General features: G+C 47.3%; 1 protein-coding gene across 4 annotated transcripts in view; it reads left to right on the forward strand.

Moving 5' to 3' along the window:
- The window catches only part of CCDC141 (coiled-coil domain containing 141), a 337148-nt gene that overhangs the window by 148195 nt on the left and 165214 nt on the right, over positions 1-23739 (forward strand). For all 4 annotated transcript variants that reach the window (XM_063933345.1, XM_063933348.1, XM_063933346.1 and 1 more), the window contains one exon: positions 7865-8034. In XM_063933345.1, the coding sequence (XP_063789415.1) occupies positions 7865-8034 (170 nt within the window). The remainder of the gene's footprint in view (positions 1-7864; positions 8035-23739) is intronic.

The following is a 23739-nucleotide window of genomic DNA, read 5'->3' on the forward strand; positions in this document are numbered from 1 at the left end:
TTTGGAATAATTGCATACCATAATGAGATATCATGTTAATGGAACCCAAGTCTAAGCACAGAATGCATTTATGTTTCATATACACCTTATACACACAGCCTGAAGGTCATTTTAGCCAATATTTTTTATAACTTTGTGCATTAAACAAAGTGTGTGTACATTCACACAATTCATTTATGTTTCATATACACCTTATATACACAGCCTGAAGGTCATTTAATACAATATTTTTAATAACTTGTGATTTAAACAAAGTTTGTGTACATTGAGCCAACAGAAAACAAAGGTTTTACTATCTCACTCTCGCTCAAAAAATTCCGTATTTTGGAATATTTGTATATGGGATACTCAACCTGTACTTATTATAGGATGTTTAATAATTTCCTGATCACTTATTTTATATTATTTAAATGTTTGATACATCCTATACTATAAACCATCTACAGTATTAAATGTTTATACTGTATTCCATACAATGGCCCTCATTCCGAGTTGTTCGCTCGTTAATGGTTTTCGCAATGGAGCGATTTGTCGCAAACTGCGCATGCGCAATGTTTGCAGTGCGTCTGCGCCAAGTAAATTTGCCAAAAAGTTAGGTATTTTACTCACGGCTTAACAAAGAAATTTCTTCGTTCTGGTGATCGGAGTGCGATTGACAGGAAGTGGGTGTTTCTGGGCGGAAACTGGCCGTTTTATGGGTGTGTGCGGAAAAACGCTGCCGTTTCTGGGAAAAACGCGGGAGTGGCTGTAGAAAAATGGGGGAGTGTCTGGGCGAACGCTGGGTGTGTTTGTGACGTCAAACCAGGAACGAAACTGACTGAACTGATCGCAGTGGCAGAGTAAGTCCCGAGCTACTCAGAAACTGCAAAGAAATTTCTATGCGCAATTATGCAAATCTTTTGTTCGCAATTCTGCAAAGCTAAGATTCACTCCCAGTAGGCGGCGGCTTAACGTGTGCAAAGCTGCTAAAAGCAGCTAGCAAGCGAACAACTCGGAATGAGGGCCAATATCCAGTGTATAAAAAGACCATTAATGTCCAGGGTTATTATTACTAGGTTCTTCTACCGCTCCCCCAGACTACCACACTTGCTCTAATGTTCCACAAAGTGGGAGCTTGTGGACTGCATTTGGAAACACCCCTTGAGAAATCTTGCAATTGCCACTTAAGCCAAAAAGTTCTATTTGAGATTTATCCATCCACAAAACATTCTTCTAGTAGCCTTCTACAAGTGGCCAGCAATGTTCTTTTGTAAGATAGTGGCTTTCTCCTTACTATACCTCCATTTACACTATGTTTGTTCAGTGTTTGTATGAGGGTAGACTGATGAACACTGACATTAGTCATTGCAAGAGAGACCTAGAAATCCTTTGGTCTTGGAGTTACTTTTGTTGGAAGAGTAATGATGGTGTTGAATTTTCTCCATCTGTCTGGCAGTGGAACGGTAAAAGCCAAAATCTTTAGATACCATATTAGAATTTTTTCCAGCCTGATGATCATTTGCATTTTCGTTTTTCTGAGGTCTCCTTTGATTGAGGAATGCGTTCACAATTTAGAGATGTGCGGCGGGCACTTTTCATGTTTTGTGTTTTGGTTCTAATTCCATTTTCGTGTTTTGGCTTGGTTTTGCCAAAACGATCCTTTCGTGTTTTGGTTTTGGATCTAGATGATCCAAACAGCTAAAATCACAGTATTTGGGGGTAATTTTGCTCCTACGGTATTATTAACCTCAATAACAATCATTTCCACTCATTTCCAGTCTATTCTGAACACCTCACAACTCACAATATTGTTTTTAGGCCTAAAAGTTGCACCGAGGTGGCTGTATGACTAAGCTAAGTGACACAAGTGTGCGGCACAAACACCGGGCCCATCTAGGAGTGGCACTGCAGTTGCAGACAAGATGGCACTATTCAAAAACTAGTCCCCAAACAGCACATTATGCAAAGAAGAAAAAGAGGTGCAGTTAGGTAGCTGGATGGCCAAGCTAAGCGACACAAGTGTGCGGCACAAAACCTGGCCCATCTAGGAGTGGAACTGCAGTTACAGACAGGATGGCAGATTTACAAAATAGGCCCCAAATAGCACATGATGCAAAGAAGAAAAAGAGGTGCAATGAGGTATCTGTATGACTAAGCTAAGCGACACAAGTCTGCGGCACAAACACCCGGCCCATCTAAGAGTGGCACTGCAGTGGCAGACAGGATCGCAGATTTAAAAAATAGGCCCCAAACAGCACATGATGCAAAGAAGAAAAAGAGGTGCAAGATGGAATTGTCCTTGGACCCTCCCACTTACCCTTATGTTGTATAAACAGGACATGCACACTTTAACAAACAGGGTCTGCCACACGACTGTGGCTGAAATGACTGGTTGTTTGGGCCCCCACCAAAAAAAGAATCAATCAATCAATCAATCAATCTCTCCTTGCACAAACTGGCTCTACAGAGGCAAGATGTCGACCTCATCATCATCCTCTGATTCATCACTCCTTTCACCGTGTATATCCTCCTCACTGAGTATTAATTCGTCCCCACTGGAATCCACCATCACAGGTCCCTGTGTACTCTCTGGAGGCAATTGCTGGTAAAGGTCTTCCCGGAGGAATTTATAATTAATTTTGATGAACATCATCTTCTCCACATTTAGTGGAAGTAACCTCCTACGCCGATCGCTGACAAGATTACCGGCTGCACTAAACACTCTCCAAGGGGGGGGGGGGGGGGGGGGGAGGCAACTTAGGTCAAATAAAGCCAGTTTGTGCAAGGGCCTCCAAATTGCCTCTTTTTCCTGCCAGTATACGTATAAACTGTCTGACATGCCTACTTGGATGCTGTCACTCATATACTCCTCCACCATTCTTTCAATGGTGACAGAATCATATGCAGTGACAGTAGACATGTCCGTAATCATTGGCAGGTACTCCAGTCCGGACCAGATGTCAGCTATCACTCCTGACTTCCCTGCATCACCGCCAGCGGGTGGGCTAGGAAATGTTATCCTTTTCCTTGCAGCCCCAGTGGCGGGAGAAATTGAAGGAGGAGCCGCTGACTGGTCACGTTCCGCTTGAGATGACAATTTACTAACCAGCAGGTCTTTGCACCTCTGCACACTTGTGTCTGCTGGAAAGAGAGATACAACGTAGGCTTTAAACCTAAGATCGACCACGGTGGCCAAAATGTAGTGCTCTGATTTCAACAGATTGACCACCCTTGAATCCTGGCAAAGCGAATGAAGGGCTCCATCCACAAGTCCCACATACTTTGCGGAATCGCTCTTCCTTATATTTATCCAGCTGCTTCTGCAAACGCCTGATGAGGGGAATGACCTGTCTCAAGCTGGCAGTGTCTGAACTGACTTCACGTGTGGCAAGTTCGAAGGGTTGTAGAACCTTGCACAAGACGGAAATCATTCTCCACTGCGCTTGAGTCATGTGCATTACCCCTCCTTTGCCTATATCGTAGGTGGATGTATAGGCTTGAATGGCCTTTTGCTGCTCCTCCATCCTCTGAAGCATATAGAGTGTTGAATTCCACCTCGTTACCACCTCTTGCTTCAGTTGATGGCGGAGCAGGTTCAGGAGTGTTTGCTGGTGCTGCAGTCTTCGGCACGCAGTGGCAGAATGCCGAAAGTGGCCTGCAATTTTTCGGGCCACCGACAGCATCTCCTGCACACCCCTGTCATTTTTAAAAAAAATCTGCACCACCAAATTAATTGTATGTGCAAAACATGGGACATGCTGGAATTTGTCCACATGTAATGCACGCACAATATTGGTGGTGTTGTCCGATATCACAAATCCCCAGGAGAGTCCAATTGGGGTAAACCATTCTACGATGATGTTTCTCAGTTTCCGTAAAAGGTTGTCCGCTGTGTGCCTCTTATGGAAAGCGGTGATACATAGCGTAGCCTGCCTAGGAACGAGTTGGCGTTTGCAAGATGCTACTACTGGTGCCGCTGCTGTTCTTGCTGCGGGAGGCCATACATCTACCCAGTGGACTGTTAGTCATATAGTCATTAGTCTGCCCTGTTCCACTTGTCCACATGTCCGTGGTTAAGTGGACACTGGAAACAACCGCAATTTGTAAGACACTGGTGACTCTTTTTCTGACGTCTGTGTACATTCTCAGTATCGCCTGCCTAGAAAAGTGGAACCTAGATGGGATTTGATACCGGGGACACATTATCTCCATCAAATCTCTAAGTGCCACTGAACTAATGGTGGATACCGGATGCACCTCTAACACCAACATAGCTGTCAAGGCCTCAGTTATCCGCTTTGCAAAAGGATGACTGCTGTCATATTTCATTTTCCTCACAAAGGACTGTTACACAGTCAATTGCTTACTGGAAGTAGTACAAGTGGCCTTCCGACTTCCCCTCTGGAATGACGATCGACTCCGAGCAGCAACAACAGCAGCGGCGGCAGCAACAGCAGGTGGGCCACTCAAGGATCCTATGGAGGAATCCTGGTTAGGAGAGGACTCCTCAGTCTTGACAGTGACATGGCCTGTAGGACTACGGATGTTCCTGACTGAGGAAGTTGACGTTGAGGGAGTTGTTGGTGTGGCTTGTAGGAGCTTGTGTACAGTAGGAAGAAAGGATTTAGGTGTCAGTGGACTGCTTACGCTCTTACCCAAAGTTTCACATCTTGACACTGACTTCTGATGAATGCGCAGCAGGTGACGTATAATGGAGGATGTTCCTAGGTGGTTAACATCCTTACCCCTACTTATTACAGATTGACAGAGGCAACAGATGGCTTGACACCTGTTATCCGGATTTGTGGAGAAATAATTCCACACCGAAGAGGTGGCTTTTTTGGTAGTTTACTCAGGCATCACAATGGGCTTCTTCGTCCCAAGGACAACAGGTGTCTCCCCGGGTGCCTGACTTAAACAAACCACATCACCATCAGAATCCTTATCGTCAACTTCCTCCTCAGCGCCAGCAACACCCATATCCTCATCCTGGTGTACTTCAACAGTGACATCTTCAATTTGAATATCAGAGACTGGACTCTGTGTGCTCCTTCCAGCATTTAGAAGGAGCCACCTCTTCCCGTCCAGTGTTGGGAAGGTCAGGCATCGCAACCACTGACACACTTGGACTCTCCTTGGGGATTTGTGATACCATCTCAGAGCGCACAGTTCTTTTCTGTGCTCTTTCCAGCTTAACTCTTTTAATTTTTCTAGCGGGAGGATGAGGGCTTCCATCGTCATGTGAAGCTGAACCACTAGCCATGAAGATAGGCCAGGGCCTCAGCCGTTCCTTGCCACTCCGTGTCGTAAATGGCATATTGGCAAGTTTACGTTTCTCCTCAGATGATTTACATTTATTTTTTTGGTTCTTTTTACTGAACTTTGGCTTTTTGGATTTTACACGCCCTCTACTATCACATTTGGCATCGGCCTTAACAGACGATGTTGATGGCATTTCATCGTCTATGTCATGGCTAGTGGCAGCAGCTTCAGCACTAGGAAGAAGTGGTTCTTCGTGATCTTTCCCTATTTTCTTCTTAAAATTTTTGTTCTCCATTATATTTTGGGAGTTATATGAGACAATGGACCTCATTCTGATTTGTTCGCTTGCTAGCTGCTTTTAGCAGCCATGCAAACAGTAAGCCGTCGCCCTCTGGGAGTGTATCTTAGCTTAGCAGAAGTGCGAATGAAAGGATCGCAGCGCGGCTACAAAAAAAGATTGTGCAGTTTCTGAGCAGCTCCAGACCTACTCCTACCTAGCGATCACTTCAGACTATTTAGTTCCTGTTTTTGACGTCATGAACACGCCCTGCGTTTGGCCAGCCACGCCTGCGTTTTCCCCGGCACGCCTGCGTTTGTATCTGACACACCTGCGTTTTTCCACACACTCCCCGAAAACGGTCAGTTACCTCCCAGAAGCGCCTACTTCATGTCAATCACTATGCGGCGAGCAGTGCGACTGAAAAGCGTCGCTAGACCTTGTGTGAAACTACTTTGGCTTTTGTGAAAGTACGTCGCACGTGCGCATTGCGCCCCATACGCATGCGCTGAAGTGCCTTTTTTTGCCTGATCGCTGTGCAGCGACCGAAAACAGCTAGCGAACAACTCGGAATGACCACCAATATGCGGTACAGGAATGACTGGAATGACTGATGAGACAGGACACTACCACTGGCCCTAGGGGCATATGCATCAATACTTGGAAAGAGATAAAGTGGAGAGAGATAAAGTACCAACCAATCAACTCCTAGCTGCCATGTTACTGTGTTTTAAAATGAGAGGAGCTGATTGGTTGGTACTTTCGCTCCACTTTATCACTCTCCGAACATTGATGCATATGCCCCTATATTTGTTTATATACTACTTAGATAAAGATTTGAACACATTTAAGATAATTTTCATGCAAAAGTTCTGAAAATTGGAAAGGACCCACAATCATTGTAGAGTATAACATGTGACCTGCCATGTAGATATAACTAAGGGCCGAATCAGACCTGATCGCAGCAGCAAATGTGTTCTCTAATGGGCAAAACCATGTGCACTGCAGGGGAGGGGAGGGGCAGATATAACATGTGCAGAGAGAGTTAGATTTGTTCCTGTGCAGGGTAAATACTGGCTGCTTTATTTTTACACTGCAGTTTAGATTTGAACATACTCCACCCAAATCTAACTCTCTCTGCACATATTTTATCTGCCCCACCCCCCCTGCAGTGCACATGGGGGGTCATTCAAAGTTTGTGCAGCTTCTGCACAGCCCAGGACTTACTCAGCCGCTGCAACGATCTGGGCCGATGCTGACGTCAGAAATCCTGCTCCCGAACGGCTGGTCACGCCTGCGTTTTTCCGAACACTCCCTGTAAATGGTGAGTTGCTGCCCACGAATGCCGACTTCTTCTTATCAATCTTCTTGCGATTGCCGGTGCGAACGCTTTCTTCGTTAGTTCTGTCGCTGTCCGGCGATCCCTGTAGTTGGCGACTGACGCGACTGCGCATTGCCGTGCATACGCATGCGCTGTTCAGACCCGATCGCACAGCTGCGAAAAAAGGCAGCGTGCGATTGGGTCTGAATGACCCCCTTGGTTTTGCCCATTAGAGAACAAATTTGCTGCTGCGACCTGGTCTGAATTAGGCCCTATATCCAGAGTACACACCTGAGCTTATCTGTTGTTGTTGTTATACTAAAATAGCTAAAAAAAAAAAAAAAAAGCACCCATCTAGACAATATCTGGACAATAGAATTCTCTAAATGTGGAACTCCCCTTCAGTTTAAATTTAGGGTTCAGTTTTGATTCCATAAACTATACCGTATATTAAATTCCACCCTATTTACAACACAGCCATTACAAAAAGTAAGGAAAATGCAAACTACAGTGGACACTTTGTAATGTGTAATTTTGACAGCTGCTACCCTGTTTAAGTAGCCCTACCTTAATAGTGCTTACATACAGTATATAGTAAGTGTACACTCACAACAAGTACCGTATGTACCTGTAGTATCCTGAAATGGACAGAAGATGGGGCACTAATCTGTCTTCTCTTGAAACAAGAATGTCTTCTACTGCAGTGGTTCGTAATATAGTGATATGAACTACAGTATAACACATGTCTGTTTGGAAGGTTTGGAAAGTCAGTTTGAATCCAGCAAAACAAAATGCCCTTGTATTTTACCATTGAAACAAACACACAAACTGGAGTTATCTTAAAGAATAGAACAGCAATCTACTAACTGTGACAGTAATGCAGTATGGAAAGAAGGTGGGATGAAGAAGGATGGACAAAGAGGATCTCTCCAATAACATTATAGTTAACTACAGTATGTTATGGTATTGTGGAAGGTATGAACATTACGTTTCAAATGGTTGTTCATGTATAATACTTTTCACAGGCTTTTGACAAGCTGGGAGGCATCGAGACTTACCTGAGACACCTTAAGATGCACAATCTAAGTTTGCCTGAATTGTCAGCCAAGCAAAAGGAAGTGGAAGCAGAGATTGGAAAGTGTACTTCTGATGCCTTCCACAAGGGGCAGACTCTCGTCAAGAAATCTCCTTTCAGGTGAGCCTCTTTCATATCCCATTAAATTAGCCACACATGTTCAGATCCTGCTGTTGGCCTGATGACAGAATCTGTTTCCAGTATGGCCAAACACATTAGGGCTGATTCTGAGTTGGATGCAAGGTGATTGCACTTGCGTAATGCCACGGCAGCCAGATTTACTCCCTGATGCTAATTTATGTAGGACCAATGCGAGGATCCGTACTGCTTCAAGCAGGAAGCCGGTCCGCCCACTTTTATTCCATCCGTAGCCACAATCGCCATCATTAGTATTGGCAGCCCATGCTGGGACCCCTCTGTAAAAGGCTTCCCAAGTGCATAAATCAGAACAGCGCAGAGCTCAAGCGACACGTCCACGACAATCCCAAGGCACTCTCACAAGACAAGACAGTTCAGTGCAATAGCCTTGAACAGTTCCGTGCAATAGCCTTGTCATCGCTCTGTTCCTGCCCTGAAATGCCCATCTCACATGAACACAGTAACGGGCAAGATCCGTCCGACTCTGAATCAGGCCCATAATCGGCAAACAGATTCAGTTATTAGGATATTAGAAAGAGAAAGTGCTGGTATTTACCATTTATTCATATTAAAACGTTACCTTCTTTAAAATAAACATATATAATATATATAAAAGAACATATAATATAAACAGGAAACTAGACTTGGCCGGCACAAGTAGTAATAAAACAATTAGTATGATTCTATATGTGTAAGAGGATTATCCTCATTGCGTGTAAACATATATCTAACTCTGGAATGAATTCCTTTTGTAATTGCTCTCCACAGAATGAGCTGCTGCTGGTACACTCTTGTCTTCACCGAATCATTATTCTTAATATCGGTATTAGACTTTTAAGAGATATAACCAGAACCCCTGTGGGGCTGAAGTTCTTGTATATATTTAAAAAGCCTTTGTATAGCCTTAAAATTGGTTTGGCACAGTCATATGCCTCCCAACTTTTTGGAGGTAGCAAGCGGGACTCCGGCCCGGCGTAGCCGCGGGCGCCCGGAAAAAAGGGACGTGGCCTCAGTTGTGATGAAAAATGGGGGCGTGGCTTTGCAGTAATGCAGAGATCGCAACCCATGCCTCCATTTTTCGTTACTATGAGGACATGGCTAGTGCTGTGTGAGCTGCTGGCCATGCCGCCAATCCCTCTTGTCTTCGTCAATAGACGTCTATTCACCGATGCTCTGCTAAGCAGAGCAGCGAGTGATAGGAGCCTCCCAACTGCCCCACCCCCCACCGGGCGGGACAGCCCAAAAAAAAGGGGACTGTCCCCCGTAGGGAGTCTGTGGTCCGGTCCAATTGCCTCCTGGCTGCTGATGCCTCCTACAGTATGTGCTGTCCTTATCTGGAAGATAGATGTTATTTGTGTCCGCCAACGGATATTCTACTTAGCAACTGTGCATTATTCCAAAAAAGGAAAATAACAATGTGTCCGGATAAAGACTCCACTCAGCAGTGTGTCTGTGCAACTTTAGAGATAGATCTTTAGATGAATGCGCTGCAGGCCATATAAACAGTGTGTTCGCCCAGCAATGAACTTTTCTGTGCAGCTTAGTGATGAATTAGCTGCTTCATCTCACACCCGGCTGTCGGAATCCCGGCATTCAGGAGACCGAAACCGGAATACCGACATCCGCCGATAAACCAGCAGCCGGCATCCTGACACCCACCCATACTTCCCACTCAGTTGGTGGTTCCATGCCACCAAACGAGTGGGAATAGGGAGGAGAAGCTGGGATCCCTGGGTCACTTGCAGCTCTCTCCCCTCTGCTATCTCTCCTCTGGTCAAGAAGCTCCGTTGGTATCTCTGGTATCTAACCTGATACTCCTGTGTCTATGCCTGCAATGCATACTGTCCTGCTCACATTCTTGCAGCCTGGTTCTGCTGCTGCACAAGAGGGAGAGCTAGTGATGTCAGTGTGCTCTGGCTGGGAGGGTGCCTTGACAGAGGGCTGCCCGGGGTACAGTATGCCCTGCATTCCCCCTTAATCTGGCTATGCATCCAGACCATCTTCACATGCTGGGCAGCAGAGCATAGGAAGGCAGCACTGCTCAGCCAACCCGTCTCACTGTGTGGCCAGAACGGCCCAGCAGGCCATCGGCGCTTCTGGCATTGCAGGAAATGCCAGATGGCCAGTCCGGCCGTGTATATTTGTGCTTTTGTTAGTTTAAAGGCCTGTGGGAGGTCAGTGGTTTGGTCCAGGTTCTATATAAGGTGGTCAGGAGCATTTACATGATGCTGGTTATCTTATGCTGTCAGCTCTTTTTACAGTAACCCTGATCTATGAAAAAGGCTGGTTTACAATTTATTTCTGTTGCCGCTTTAAATACAACTATGAAAGCCCTCGGTCTTACTGGACTATAGCAGCAGTCCCTTGACAGATTTCACCACATGATTAAAGTTTACAGCATAGGAGACGTAAATGCTGGCTCATTATGGATTGCTATCTATCAAATTTTCATATCCTCGCATTTTATGGTTGCCATGGCTTGCTGCTCGGCTCTCCCCCAGACAGCCTTGCCTTCAATTGAAGCATCTATATTTTACCCTTGACCTCCAAAGTATACTTGCCTACTCTCCTGGAATGGCCGGGAGGTTCTGAAAATCGGAAGAGTGGGTAAGTTTCCTGGCAGATCACCAGCCGCCTGCAACCCCCTGCATCCCTTGGCAATCCCCCGACGCCGCTGTCCAAAGTGGGCGGCCTAGGGGGTCAGATGATGCGATTCACGCCATCGCAGCTCTGCCCCCTGCCTAGCAATGCAGATAATCTCTGCATTTCATAGCAGGGGCCACGATGACTCAATTGTACCACCACGCCCCTAATCACGCCCTCTATGCATCATCCGCCATCCTTGCCATGCCCCTGTTGCATCACGCCCCACCGCTGCACCTCCCGGAGGGGGCAGCCAGATTGTCGGTAAGTATGCTCCAAAGAACTGATTGATTTATTAATGCAACGTCCCAAATTTGAATCAGAATTGACATTATGCTTTCTGACTTTATGTTGTTCCTCTCCGGTAGAAGTTGGAGAGGGAAATGCAGCTGACCATATTGGGGATGGAGCCAGGCTCTTTTCATATTTAGGGCGGGATGTACTAAAGGAAAAATGCGGTAAAACCCCCGAAAACGGGTGTTTTACCGCATTTTCATATGTACTAAGACCCCACCGCCGGTTTTTCGCCGTCCAGGGTATCAGGCTTCTTATCGCCGACCGCCGCAACACGCCGTAGACGCCTCCCCCCAACATACCTTCCTCCAGGCAGCACTGGTACTGGAAGGTAATCTCCTCCTCCCCCTAGCAACGCAGCCGGAGGTCCTTCCGGCTGCAGGAGGGAGGTGGAGGCGCCGGGGACAGCCTGCTGCTGCTTCCCGGTGTGCGGGCAGTGTGGAGACCCCTGGGAGGTGACAGAGACCCCACGCAGACAACCTCACAGGTATCGCGGGGGGCCTCTGTCACCGCATTGCGATATTGATCGCATATGTTAGTACATATGCGATCAACATCGCTGCGATAAGCGGCGAGAGGCGGCGATGTATCTTAATACGTCCCGCCCTTAGCCTCTGCCGCCTTGTGATAAAATGCAGTGAATTGCAAGTTTGTGGGGAAGAGGTGGATCTAAATGGTGTGAATCAACGATTTTTAGCCCTGTCCCCCGGTGTGAGATAATACTGTAATTCCTTATCTCTAACCTCTTATCACCTATAAAAGTATACCAAGGAACTTTTAAAGTGTGTAAATGTTTACCAAATAACTGCTTGTAAAGCTGTAATAAATACTCTCTTTTTTCTAATTTCATTACAAAAATATCTGAAAACATATCTGCAGCTTATTACAGATACAGATATTTCAGGTAAAGCTGTGACTGCGGGGGGGCTGGGGGGGGGGGATTTTTGTTTGTGCGCCCAGCCGGCTTCCCGCTGTCTGAAAGGGATAATTGAGCGTAATAACTCGCACACAGCAGCCTCTGCAGGAAATGGAAAGTGGTGTTAAATATATCAAGAGCTGTGAAAGTCTGAGAGTGCTTGGAGTTTAGGTTTTATGCCCCTTTTAGTGTCTCTCCGAATAGGTTGAATAGATTCTGAAACATATCTGCAATACATGCAATCGATATCCCTTTGCAACAACTGTAAACAAACACATGAAACGTAGATGCCTGTGACAGGCATAAAGTATCTTCGTCATTTCTGAAAACATTTGAAAGTGCTGCATTAGGTGGTGACTCACCCAAAAACTCGAGAAATACATGTTTACGCATATTGTTTTCTACTGTACAGTATTAAATATGCAAGTTCATTTTTTCTCTTTAAATGCAGTATAACATACACACATATATATATATATATATATATATATAATATCTTACCAGTCTTTGCTTGTTTAACATTCGACTTTCCAAAGAAGTTATATGACAATGGTTCTGTTATACAACTGATGCAGAAATAAACATTGTTTCCCCTTAGTGGAGAGGAAATAAAAAGTCCTCTTTACTAGTGATGAGCGCCTGAAATTTTTCGGGTTTTGTGTTTTGGTTTTGGGTTCGGTTCCGCGGCCGTGTTTTGGGTTCGACCGCGTTTTGGCAAAACCTCACCGAATTTTTTTTGTCGGATTCGGGTGTGTTTTGGATTCGGGTGTTTTTTTCAAAAAACCCTAAAAAACAGCTTAAATCATAGAATTTGGGGGTCATTTTGATCCCATATTATTATTAACCTCAAAAAACATAATTTCCACTCATTTTCAGTCTATTCTGAATACCTCACACCTCACAATATTATTTTTAGTCCTAAAATTTGCACCGAGGTCGCTGGATGACTAAGCTAAGCGACCCTAGTGGCCGACACAAACACCTGGCCCATCTAGGAGTGGCACTGCAGTGTCACGCAGGATGTCCCTTCCAAAAAACCCTCCCCAAACAGCACATGACGCAAAGAAAAAAAGAGGCGCAATGAGGTAGCTGTGTGAGTAAGATTAGCGACCCTAGTGGCCGACACAAACACCGGGCCCATTTAGGAGTGGCACTGCAGTGTCACGCAGGATGTCCCTTCCAAAAAACCCTCCCCAAACAGCACATGACGCAAAGAAAAAAAGAGGCGCAATGAGGTAGCTGTGTGAGTAAGATTAGCGACCCTAGTGGCCGACACAAACACCGGGCCCATCTAGGAGTGGCACTGCAGTGTCACGTAGGATGTCCCTTCCAAAAAACCCTCCCCAAACAGCACATGACGCAAAGAAAAAAAGAGGCGCAATGAGGTAGCTGTGTGAGTAAGATTAGCGACCGTAGTGGCCGACACAAACACCGGGCCCATTTAGGAGTGGCACTGCAGTGTCACGCAGGATGTCCCTTCCAAAAAACCCTCCCCAAACAGCACATGACGCAAAGAAAAAAAGAGGCGCAATGAGGTAGCTGTGTGAGTAAGATTAGCGACCCTAGTGGCCGACACAAACACCGGGCCCATCTAGGAGTGGCACTGCAGTGTCACGTAGGATGTCCCTTCCAAAAAACCCTCCCCAAACAGCACATGACGCAAAGAAAAAAAGAGGCGCAATGAGGTAGCTGTGTGAGTAAGATTAGCGACCGTAGTGGCCGACACAAACACCGGGCCCATTTAGGAGTGGCACTGCAGTGTCACGCAGGATGTCCCTTCCAAAAAACCCTCCCCAAACAGCACATGACGCAAAGAAAAAAAGAGGCGCAATGAGGTAGCTGTGTGAGTAAGATTAGCGACCCTAGTGGCCGACACAAACACCGGGCCCATCTAGGAGTGGCACTGCAGTGTCACGCAGGATGTCCCTTCCAAAAAACCCTCCCCAAACAGCACATGACGCAAAGAAAAAAAGAGGCGCAATGAGGTAGCTGTGTGAGTAAGATTAGCGACCGTAGTGGCCGACACAAACACCGGGCCCATTTAGGAGTGGCACTGCAGTGTCACGCAGGATGTCCCTTCCAAAAAACCCTCCCCAAACAGCACATGACGCAAAGAAAAAAAGAGGCGCAATGAGGTAGCTGTGTGAGTAAGATTAGCGACCCTAGTGGCCGACACAAACACCGGGCCCATCTAGGAGTGGCACTGCAGTGTCACGCAGGATGGCCCTTCCAAAAAACCCTCCCCAAACAGCACATGACGCAAAGAAAAAAAGAGGCGCAATGAGGTAGCTGACTGTGTGAGTAAGATAAGCGACCCTAGTGGCCGACACAAACACCGGGCCCATTTAGGAGTGGCACTGCAGTGTCACGCAGGATGTCCCTTCCAAAAAACCCTCCCCAAACAGCACATGACGCAAAGAAAAATAAAAGAAAAAAGAGGTGCAAGATGGAATTGTCCTTGGGCCCTCCCACCCACCCTTATGTTGTATAAACAAAACAGGACATGCACACTTTAAGCAACCCATCATTTCAGTGACAGGGTCTGCCACACGACTGTGACTGATATGACGGGTTGGTTTGGACCCCCCCCAAAAAAGAAGCAATTAATCTCTCCTTGCACAAACTGGCTCTACAGAGGCAAGATGTCCACCTCATCATCATCCTCCGATATATCACCGTGTACATCCCCCTCCTCACAGATTATCAATTCGTCCCCACTGGAATCCACCATCTCAGCTCCCTGTGTACTTTGTGGAGGCAATTGCTGCTGGTCAATGTCTCCGCGGAGGAATTGATTATAATTCATTTTCTCTAACGTCCTAGTGGATGCTGGGACTCCGTCAGGACCATGGGGAATAGCGGGCTCCGCAGGAGACAGGGCACATCTAAAAAAGCTTTTAGGTCACATGGTGCGTACTGGCTCCTCCCCCTATGACCCTCCTCCAAGCCTCAGTTAGGTTTTTGTGCCCGTCCGAGAGGGTGCAATCTAGGTGGCTCTCCTAAAGAGCTGTTTAGAAAAGTTTTTTTTTAGGTTTCAATCTCAGTGATTCCTGCTGGCAACAGGATCACTGCATCGAGGGACTTAGGGGAGAGATTTCCAACTCACCTGCGTGCAGGATGGATTGGAGTCTTAGGCTACTGGACACTTAGCTCCAGAGGGAGTCGGAACACAGGTCAGCCTGGGGTTCGTCCCGGAGCCGCGCCGCCGATCCCCCTTACAGACGCTGAAGAGACGGCAGAACGGAGGTCCGGAAAGCAGGCGGCAGAAGACTCCTCAGTCTTCTTGAAGGTAGCGCACAGCACGGCAGCTGTGCGCCATTGTTGTCACACGGCTCACTGACTCAGTCACGGAGGGTGCAGGGCGCTGCTGGGGGCGCCCTGGGCAGCAATATAATTACCTTTAGTGGCAAAATAAATACATCACATATAGCCATTAAGGCTATATGTATGTATTTTAACCCAGGCCAGTTTCTTAAAAACCGGGGAAAAGCCCGCCGAAAAAGGGGCGGAGCTTATTCTCCTCAGCACTCAGCGCCATTTTCCTGCTCAGCTCCGCTGGTGAGGAAGGCTCCCAGGTCTCTCCCCTGCACTGCACTACAGAAACAGGGTAACAAAGAGAAGGGGGGCATAAATTGGCGATATTTATATATTAAGAGCGCATATATAGTAAACAACACCTTCTAGGGTTGTTTATATACATTTATAGCGCTTTTGGTGTGTGCTGGCAAACTCTCCCTCTGTCTCCCCAAAGGGCTAGGGGGTCCTGTCTTCGATTAGAGCATTCCCTGTGTGGCTGCTGTGTGTCGGTACGTGTGTGTCGACATGTATGAGGACGATGTTGGTGTGGAGGCAGAGCAATTGCCGATGATGGTAATGTCACCCCCTAGGGAGTCGACACCGGAATGGATGGCTTTAGTTATGGAATTACGTGATAATGTCAGCACATTACAAAAGTCAGTTGACGAAATAAGACGCCCGGCAAACCAGTTAGTACCGGTTCAGGCGTCTCAGACACCGTCAGGGGCTGTAAAACGTCCTTTACCTCAGTCAGTCGACACGGGTACCGACACAGATGAATCTAGTGTCGACGGTGAAGAAACAAACGTATTTTCCAATAGGGCCACACGTTATATGATCACGGCAATGAAGGAGGCTTTGCAGATCTCTGATACTGCTGGTACCTCAAAAAGGGGTATTATGTGGGGGGTGAAAAAACTACCTGTATTTTTTCCAGAATCAGAGGAATTGAATGACGTGTGTGATGAAGCGTGGGTTAACCCCGATAGAAAACTGCTAATTTCCAAGAAGTTATTGGCATTATACCCTTTCCCACCAGAGGTTAGGGCGCGCTGGGAAACACCCCCTAGGGTGGATAAGGCGCTCACACGTTTATCAAAGCAAGTGGCGTTGCCGTCTCCTGATACGGCCGCCCTCAAGGATCCAGCAGATAGGAGGCTGGAAACTACACTGAAGAGTATATACACACATACTGGTGTTATACTGCGACCGGCAATAGCCTCAGCCTGGATGTGCAGTGCTGGGGTAGTGTGGTTGGATTCTCTGACTGAAAATATTGATACCCTGGATAGGGACAGTATTTTATTGACTCTAGAGCAATTAAAGGATGCTTTCCTTTATATGCGAGATGCTCAGAGGGATGTTTGTACTCTAGCATCAAGAGTAAGCGCGATGTCCATATCTGCCAGAAGAAGTTTATGGACGCGACAGTGGTCAGGTGATGCGGATTCCAAGAGGCATATGGAAGTATTGCCATATAAAGGAGAGGAATTGTTTGGGGTCGGTCTTTCGGACCTGGTGGCCACGGCAACTGCCGGCAAATCCACTTTTTTACCTCAGACCCCCTCCCAACAGAAAAAGACACCGTCTTTTCAGCCGCAGTCCTTTCGCTCCTATAAAAAGCGACCAAAAGGACAGTCTTATCTGCCGCGAGGCAGAGGAAAGGGTAAGAAAGGGCAGCAAGCAGCCCCTGCCCAGGAACAGAAGCCCGCCCCGGCTTCTACAAAGCCATCAGCATGACGCTGGGGCTTTACAAGCGGACTCAGGAACGGTGGGGGGTCGACTCAAGATTTTCAGCAATCAATGGGTTCACTCACAAGTGGACCCGTGGGTCCTGCAGATAGTATCTCAGGGTTACATGCTGGAGTTCGAAAGGTCTCCCCCTCGCCGGTTCCTAAAGTCTGCTTTACCAACGTCTCCCTCAGAAAGGACGTCGGTTTTGGAAGCCATTCACAAGCTGTATTCTCAGCAGGTGATAGTCAAGGTACCCCTCCTACAACAGGGAAAGGGGTATTATTCCACACTATTTGTGGTACCGAAACCGGACGGTTCGGTAAGGCCTATTCTAAATCTGAAATCCTTGAACCTGTACATAAAGAAATTCAAGTTCAAGATGGAGTCACTCAGAGCAGTGATAGCGAATCTGGAAGAAGGAGACTTCATGGTGTCCTTGGACATAATAGATGCTTATCTACATGTCCCGATTTACCCCTCACACCAAGGGTATCTCAGGTTCGTGATACAAGACTGTCATTATCAGTTTCAAACGCTGCCGTTTGGGTTGTCCACGGCCCCTCGGGTCTTTACCAAGGTAATGACCGAAATGATGGTTCTTCTACGAAGAAAAGGCGTATTAATTATCCCTTACTTGGACGATCTCCTGATAAGGGCAAAGTCCAGAGAACAGCTGGAAGTCGGTGTAGCGCTAACACAAGTAGTGCTTCAGCAACACGGGTGGATTCTAAATCTTCCAAAATCTCAATTGACCCCGACAACACATCTGCTGTTCCTGGGCATGATTCTGGACACGGTTCAGAAAAAGGTATTTCTCCCGGAAGAGAAAGCAAGGGAGTTATCCGAACTTGTCAAGAACCTCCTAAAACCAGGAACTGTGTCAGTACATCAATGCACAAGAGTCCTGGGAAAGATGGTGGCTTCGTACGAAGCGATTCCATTCGGCAGATTCCATGCACGAACATTTCAGTGGGATCTGCTGGACAAATGGTCCGGATCGCATCTGCACATGCATCAGCGGATAACACTGTCACCGAGAACAAGGTTGTCTCTCCTGTGGTGGTTGCAGACTGCCCATCTGTTAGTGGGCCGCAGATTCGGCATACAGGACTGGGTCCTGGTGACTACGGATGCCAGCCTACGAGGTTGGGGAGCAGTCACAAAGGGAAGAAACTTCCAGGGCGTGTGGTCAAACCTGGAGACGTCTCTTCACATAAATATACTGGAGCTAAGAGCGATCTACAATGCTCTAAGCCTGACAAAATCGCTGCTTCAGGGTCAGCCGGTGTTGATCCAGTCCGACAACATCACGGCAGTCGCCCACGTAAACCGACAAGGCGGCACGAGAAGCAGGAGTGCAATGGCAGAAGCTGCAAGGATTCTGCGCTGGGCGGAGAATCATGTCGTAGCACTGTCAGCAGTGTTCATCCCGGGAGTGGACAACTGGGAAGCAGATTTCCTCAGCAGACACGACCTTCACCCGGGAGAGTGGGGACTTCATCCAGAAGTTTTCCACATGATTGTGAACCGTTGGGAAAAACCAAAGGTGGACATGATGGCGTCTCGCCTCAACAAAAAATTGGACAGGTATTGCGCCAGGTCAAGAGACCCTCAGGCAATAGCTGTGGACGCTCTGGTAACACCGTGGGTGTACCAGTCAGTGTATGTGTTCCCTCCTCTGCCTCTCATACCAAAGGTACTGAGAATTATACGGAAAAGAGGAGTAAGAACAATACTGGTAGCTCCGGACTGGCCAAGAAGAACTTGGTATCCGGAACTTCAAGAGATGCTCACGGAGGATCCGTGGCCTCTACCTCTAAGAAGGGATCTGCTTCAGCAGGGACCTTGTATGTTCCAAGACTTACCGCGGCTGCGTTTGACGGCATGGCGGTTGAACGCCGGATTCTAAAAGAGAAGGGCATTCCTGAGGAAGTTATTCCTACTTTAATTAAAGCCAGGAAAGAAGTGACCGCACAACATTATCACCGCATTTGGAGAAAATATGTTGCGTGGTGTGAGGCCAAGAAGGCTCCAACGGAAGAATTTCAATTGGGTCGATTCTTACATTTCCTGCAAGCAGGATTGTCTATGGGCCTCAAATTGGGGTCCATTAAAGTTCAAATTTCGGCCTTATCAATTTTCTTCCAGAAGGAATTGGCGTCAGTGCCTGAAGTACAAACTTTTGTCAAAGGTGTACTACATATACAACCCCCAATAGTGCCTCCAGTGGCACCGTGGGATTTGAACGTGGTTCTACATTTTCTCAAATCTCATTGGTTTGAGCCTTTAAAATCGGTAGATTTAAAATACCTTACATGGAAGGTAACCATGCTGTTGGCCCTGGCTTCAGCCAGGAGAGTTTCGGAGTTGGCAGCTTTGTCATACAAAAGCCCATATCTGATATTCCATTCGGACAGGGCAGAATTGAGGACACGTCCTCAATTTCTCCCTAAGGTGGTTTCGGCATTTCACTTGAACCAGCCTATTGTGGTGCCTGCGGCTACTAGCGACTTGGAGGACTCCAAGTTACTGGACGTTGTCAGAGCATTCAAAATATATATTTCAAGGACAGCTGGAGTCAGAAAATCTGACTCGTTGTTTACATTGTATGCACCCAACAAGTTGGGTGCTCCTGCGTCTAAACAGACGATTGCACGTTGGATATGTAGTACAATCCAACTTGCACATTCTGTGGCAGGCCTGCCACAGCCTAAATCTGTAAAGGCCCATTCCACAAGGAAAGTGGGCTCATCCTGGGCGGCTGCCCGAGGAGTCTCGGCATTACAACTTTGCCGAGCAGCTACGTGGTCAGGGGAGAACACGTTTGTAAAATTTTACAAATTTGATACTCTGGCTAAAGAGGACCTGGAGTTCTCTCATTCGGTGCTGCAGAGTCATCCGCACTCTCCCGCCCGTTTGGGAGCTTTGGTATAATCCCCATGGTCCTGACGGAGTCCCAGCATCCACTAGGACGTTAGAGAAAATAAGAATTTACTTACCGATAATTCTATTTCTCATAGTCCGTAGTGGTTGCTGGGCGCCCATCCCAAGTGCGGATTGTCTGCAATGCTTGTACATAGTTACTGTTACAAAAATCGGGTTATTACTGTTGTTGTGAGCCATCTGTTCAGAGGCTACTTCGTTTGTGTTATCATACTGTTAACTGGGTTCAGATCACAAGTTGTACGGTGTGATTGGTGTGGCTGGTATGAGTCTTACCCGGGATTCAAGATCCTTCCTTATTGTGTACGCTCGTCCGGGCACAGTACCTAACTGAGGCTTGGAGGAGGGTCATAGGGGGAGGAGCCAGTACGCACCATGTGACCTAAAAGCTTTTTTAGATGTGCCCTGTCTCCTGCGGAGCCCGCTATTCCCCATGGTCCTGACGGAGTCCCAGCATCCACTACGGACTATGAGAAATAGAATTATCGGTAAGTAAATTCTTATTTTAATGAACATCATCTTCTCCACATTTTCTGGATGTAACCTCGTACGCCGATTGCTGACAAGGTGAGCGGCGGCACTAAACACTCTTTCGGAGTACACACTTGTGGGAGGGCAACTTAGGTAGAATAAAGCCAGTTTGTGCAAGGGCCTCCAAATTGCCTCTTTTTCCTGCCAGTATAAGTATGGACTGTGTGACGTGCCTACTTGGATGCGGTCACTCATATAATCCTCCACCATTCTTTCAATGGGGAGAGAATCATATGCAGTGACAGTAGACGACATGTCCGTAATCGTTGTCAGGTCCTTCAGTCCGGACCAGATGTCAGCATCAGCAGTCGCTCCAGACTGCCCTGCATCACCGCCAGCGGGTGGGCTCGGAATTCTGAGCCTTTTCCTCGCACCCCCAGTTGCGGGAGAATGTGAAGGAGGAGATGTTGACAGGTCGCGTTCCGCTTGACTTGACAATTTTCTCACCAGCAGGTCTTTCAACCCCTGCAGACTTGTGTCTGCCGGAAAGAGAGATCCAAGGTAGGCTTTAAATCTAGGATCGAGCATGGTGGCCAAAATGTAGTGCTCTGATTTCAACAGATTGACCACCCGTGAATCCTTGTTAAGCGAATTAAGGGCTCCATCCACAAGTCCCACATGCCTAGCGGAATCGCTCCGTGTTAGCTCCTCCTTCAATGTCTCCAGCTTCTTCTGCAAAAGCCTGATGAGGGGAATGACCTGACTCAGGCTGGCAGTGTCTGAACTGACTTCACGTGTGGCAAGTTCAAAGGGCAGCAGAACCTTGCACAACGTTGAAATCATTCTCCACTGCGCTTGAGACAGGTGCATTCCACCTCCTATATCGTGCTCAATTGTATAGGCTTGAATGGCCTTTTGCTGCTCCTCCAACCTCTGAAGCATATAGAGGGTTGAATTCCACCTCGTTACCACTTCTTGCTTCAGATGATGGCAGGGCAGGTTCAGGCGTTTTTGGTGGTGCTCCAGTCTTCTGTACGTGGTGCCTGTACGCCGAAAGTGTCCCGCAATTCTTCTGGCCACCGACAGCATCTCTTGCACGCCCCTGTCGTTTTTTAAATAATTCTGCACCACCAAATTCAAGGTATGTGCAAAACATGGGACGTGCTGGAATTTGCCCATATTTAATGCACACACAATATTGCTGGCGTTGTCCGATGCCACAAATCCACAGGAGAGTCCAATTGGGGTAAGCCATTCCGCGATGATCTTCCTCAGTTGCCGTAAGAGGTTTTCAGCTGTGTGCGTATTCTGGAAACCGGTGATACAAAGCGTAGCCTGCCTAGGAAAGAGTTGGCGTTTGCGAGATGCTGCTACTGGTGCCGCCGCTGCTGTTCTTGCGGCGGGAGTCCATACATCTACCCAGTGGGCTGTCACAGTCATATAGTCCTGACCCTGCCCTGCTCCACTTGTCCACATGTCCGTGGTTAAGTGGACATTGGGTACAGCTGCATTTTTTAGGACACTGGTGACTCTTTTTCTGAGGTCTGTGTACATTTTCGGTATCGCCTGCCTAGAGAAATGGAACCTAGATGGTATTTGGTACCGGGGACACAGTACCTCCAACAAGTCTCTAGTTGGCTCTGCAGTAATGATGGATACCGGAACCACGTTTCTCACCACCCAGGATGCCAAGGCCTCAGTTATCCGCTTTGCAGTAGGATGACTGCTGTGATATTTCATCTTCCTCGCAAAGGACTGTTGGACAGTCAATTGCTTGGTGGAAGTAGTAAAAGTGGTCTTACGACTTCCCCTCTGGGATGACCATCGACTCCCAGCAGCAACAACAGCAGCGCCAGCAGCAGTAGGCGTTACACGCAAGGATGCATCGGAGGAATCCCAGGCAGGAGAGGAATCATCAGAATTGCCAGTGACATGGCCTGCAGGACTATTGGCATTCCTGGGGAAGGAGGAAATTGACACTGAGGGAGTTGGTGGGGTGGTTTGCGTGAGCTTGGTTACAAGAGGAAGGGATTTACCGGTCAGTGGACTGCTTCCGCTGTCACCCAAAGTTTTTGAACTTGTCACTGACTTATTATGAATGCGCTGCAGGTGACGTATAAGGGAGGATGTTCCGAGGTGGTTAACGTCCTTACCCCTACTTATTACAGCTTGACAAAGGGAACACACGGCTTGACACCTGTTGTCCGCATTTCTGTTGAAATAGTTCCACACCGAAGAGCTGATTTTTTTGGTATTTTCACCAGGCATGTCAACGGCCATATTCCTCCCACGGACAACAGGTGTCTCCCCGGGTGCCTGACTTAAACAAACCACCTCACCATCAGAATCCTCCTGGTCAATTTCCTCCCCAGCGCCAGCAACACCCATATCCTCCTCATCCTGGTGTACTTCAACACTGACATCTTCAATCTGACTATCAGGAACTGGACTGCGGGTGCTCCTTCCAGCACTTGCAGGGGGCGTGCAAATGGTGGAAGGCGCATGCTCTTCACGTCCAGTGTTGGGAAGGTCAGGCATCGCAACCGACACAATTGGACTCTCCTTGTGGATTTGGGATTTCGAAGAACGCACAGTTCTTTGCGGTGCTACTGCTTTTGCCAGCTTGAGTCTTTTCATTTTTCTAGCGAGAGGCTGAGTGCCTCCATCCTCATGTGAAGCTGAACCACTAGCCATGAACATAGGCCAGGGCCTCAGCCGTTCCTTGCCACTCCGTGTGGTAAATGGCATATTGGCAAGTTTACGCTTCTCCTCCGACAATTTTATTTTAGGTTTTGGAGTCCTTTTTTTACTGATATTTGGTGTTTTGGATTTGACATGCTCTGTACTATGACATTGGGCATCGGCCTTGGCAGACGACGTTGCTGGCATTTCATCGTCTCGGCCATGACTAGTGGCAGCAGCTTCAGCACGAGGTGGAAGTGGATCTTGATCTTTCCCTAATTTTGGAACCTCAACATTTTTGTTCTCCATATTTTAATAGGCACAACTAAAAGGCACCTCAGGTAAACAATGGAGATGGATGGATACTAGTATACAATTATGGACGGACTGCCGAGTGCCGACACAGAGGTAGCTACAGCCATGGACTACCGTACTGTACTGTGTCTGCTGCTAATATAGACTGGTTGATAAAGAGATGTAGTAGTATGTATGTATAAAGAAGAAAGAAAAAAAAACCACGGGTAGGTGGTATACAATTATGGACGGACTGCCGAGTGCCGACACAGAGGTAGCTACAGCCGTGAACTACCGTACTGTACTGTGTCTGCTGCTAATATAGACTGGTTGATAAAGAGATGTAGTAGTATGTATGTATAAAGAAGAAAGAAAAAAAAACCACGGGTAGGTGGTATACAATTATGGACGGA

Source organism: Pseudophryne corroboree, chromosome 7, assembly GCF_028390025.1.
Source record: "Pseudophryne corroboree isolate aPseCor3 chromosome 7, aPseCor3.hap2, whole genome shotgun sequence".
NCBI classification, from domain to species: Eukaryota; Metazoa; Chordata; class Amphibia; order Anura; family Myobatrachidae; genus Pseudophryne; species Pseudophryne corroboree.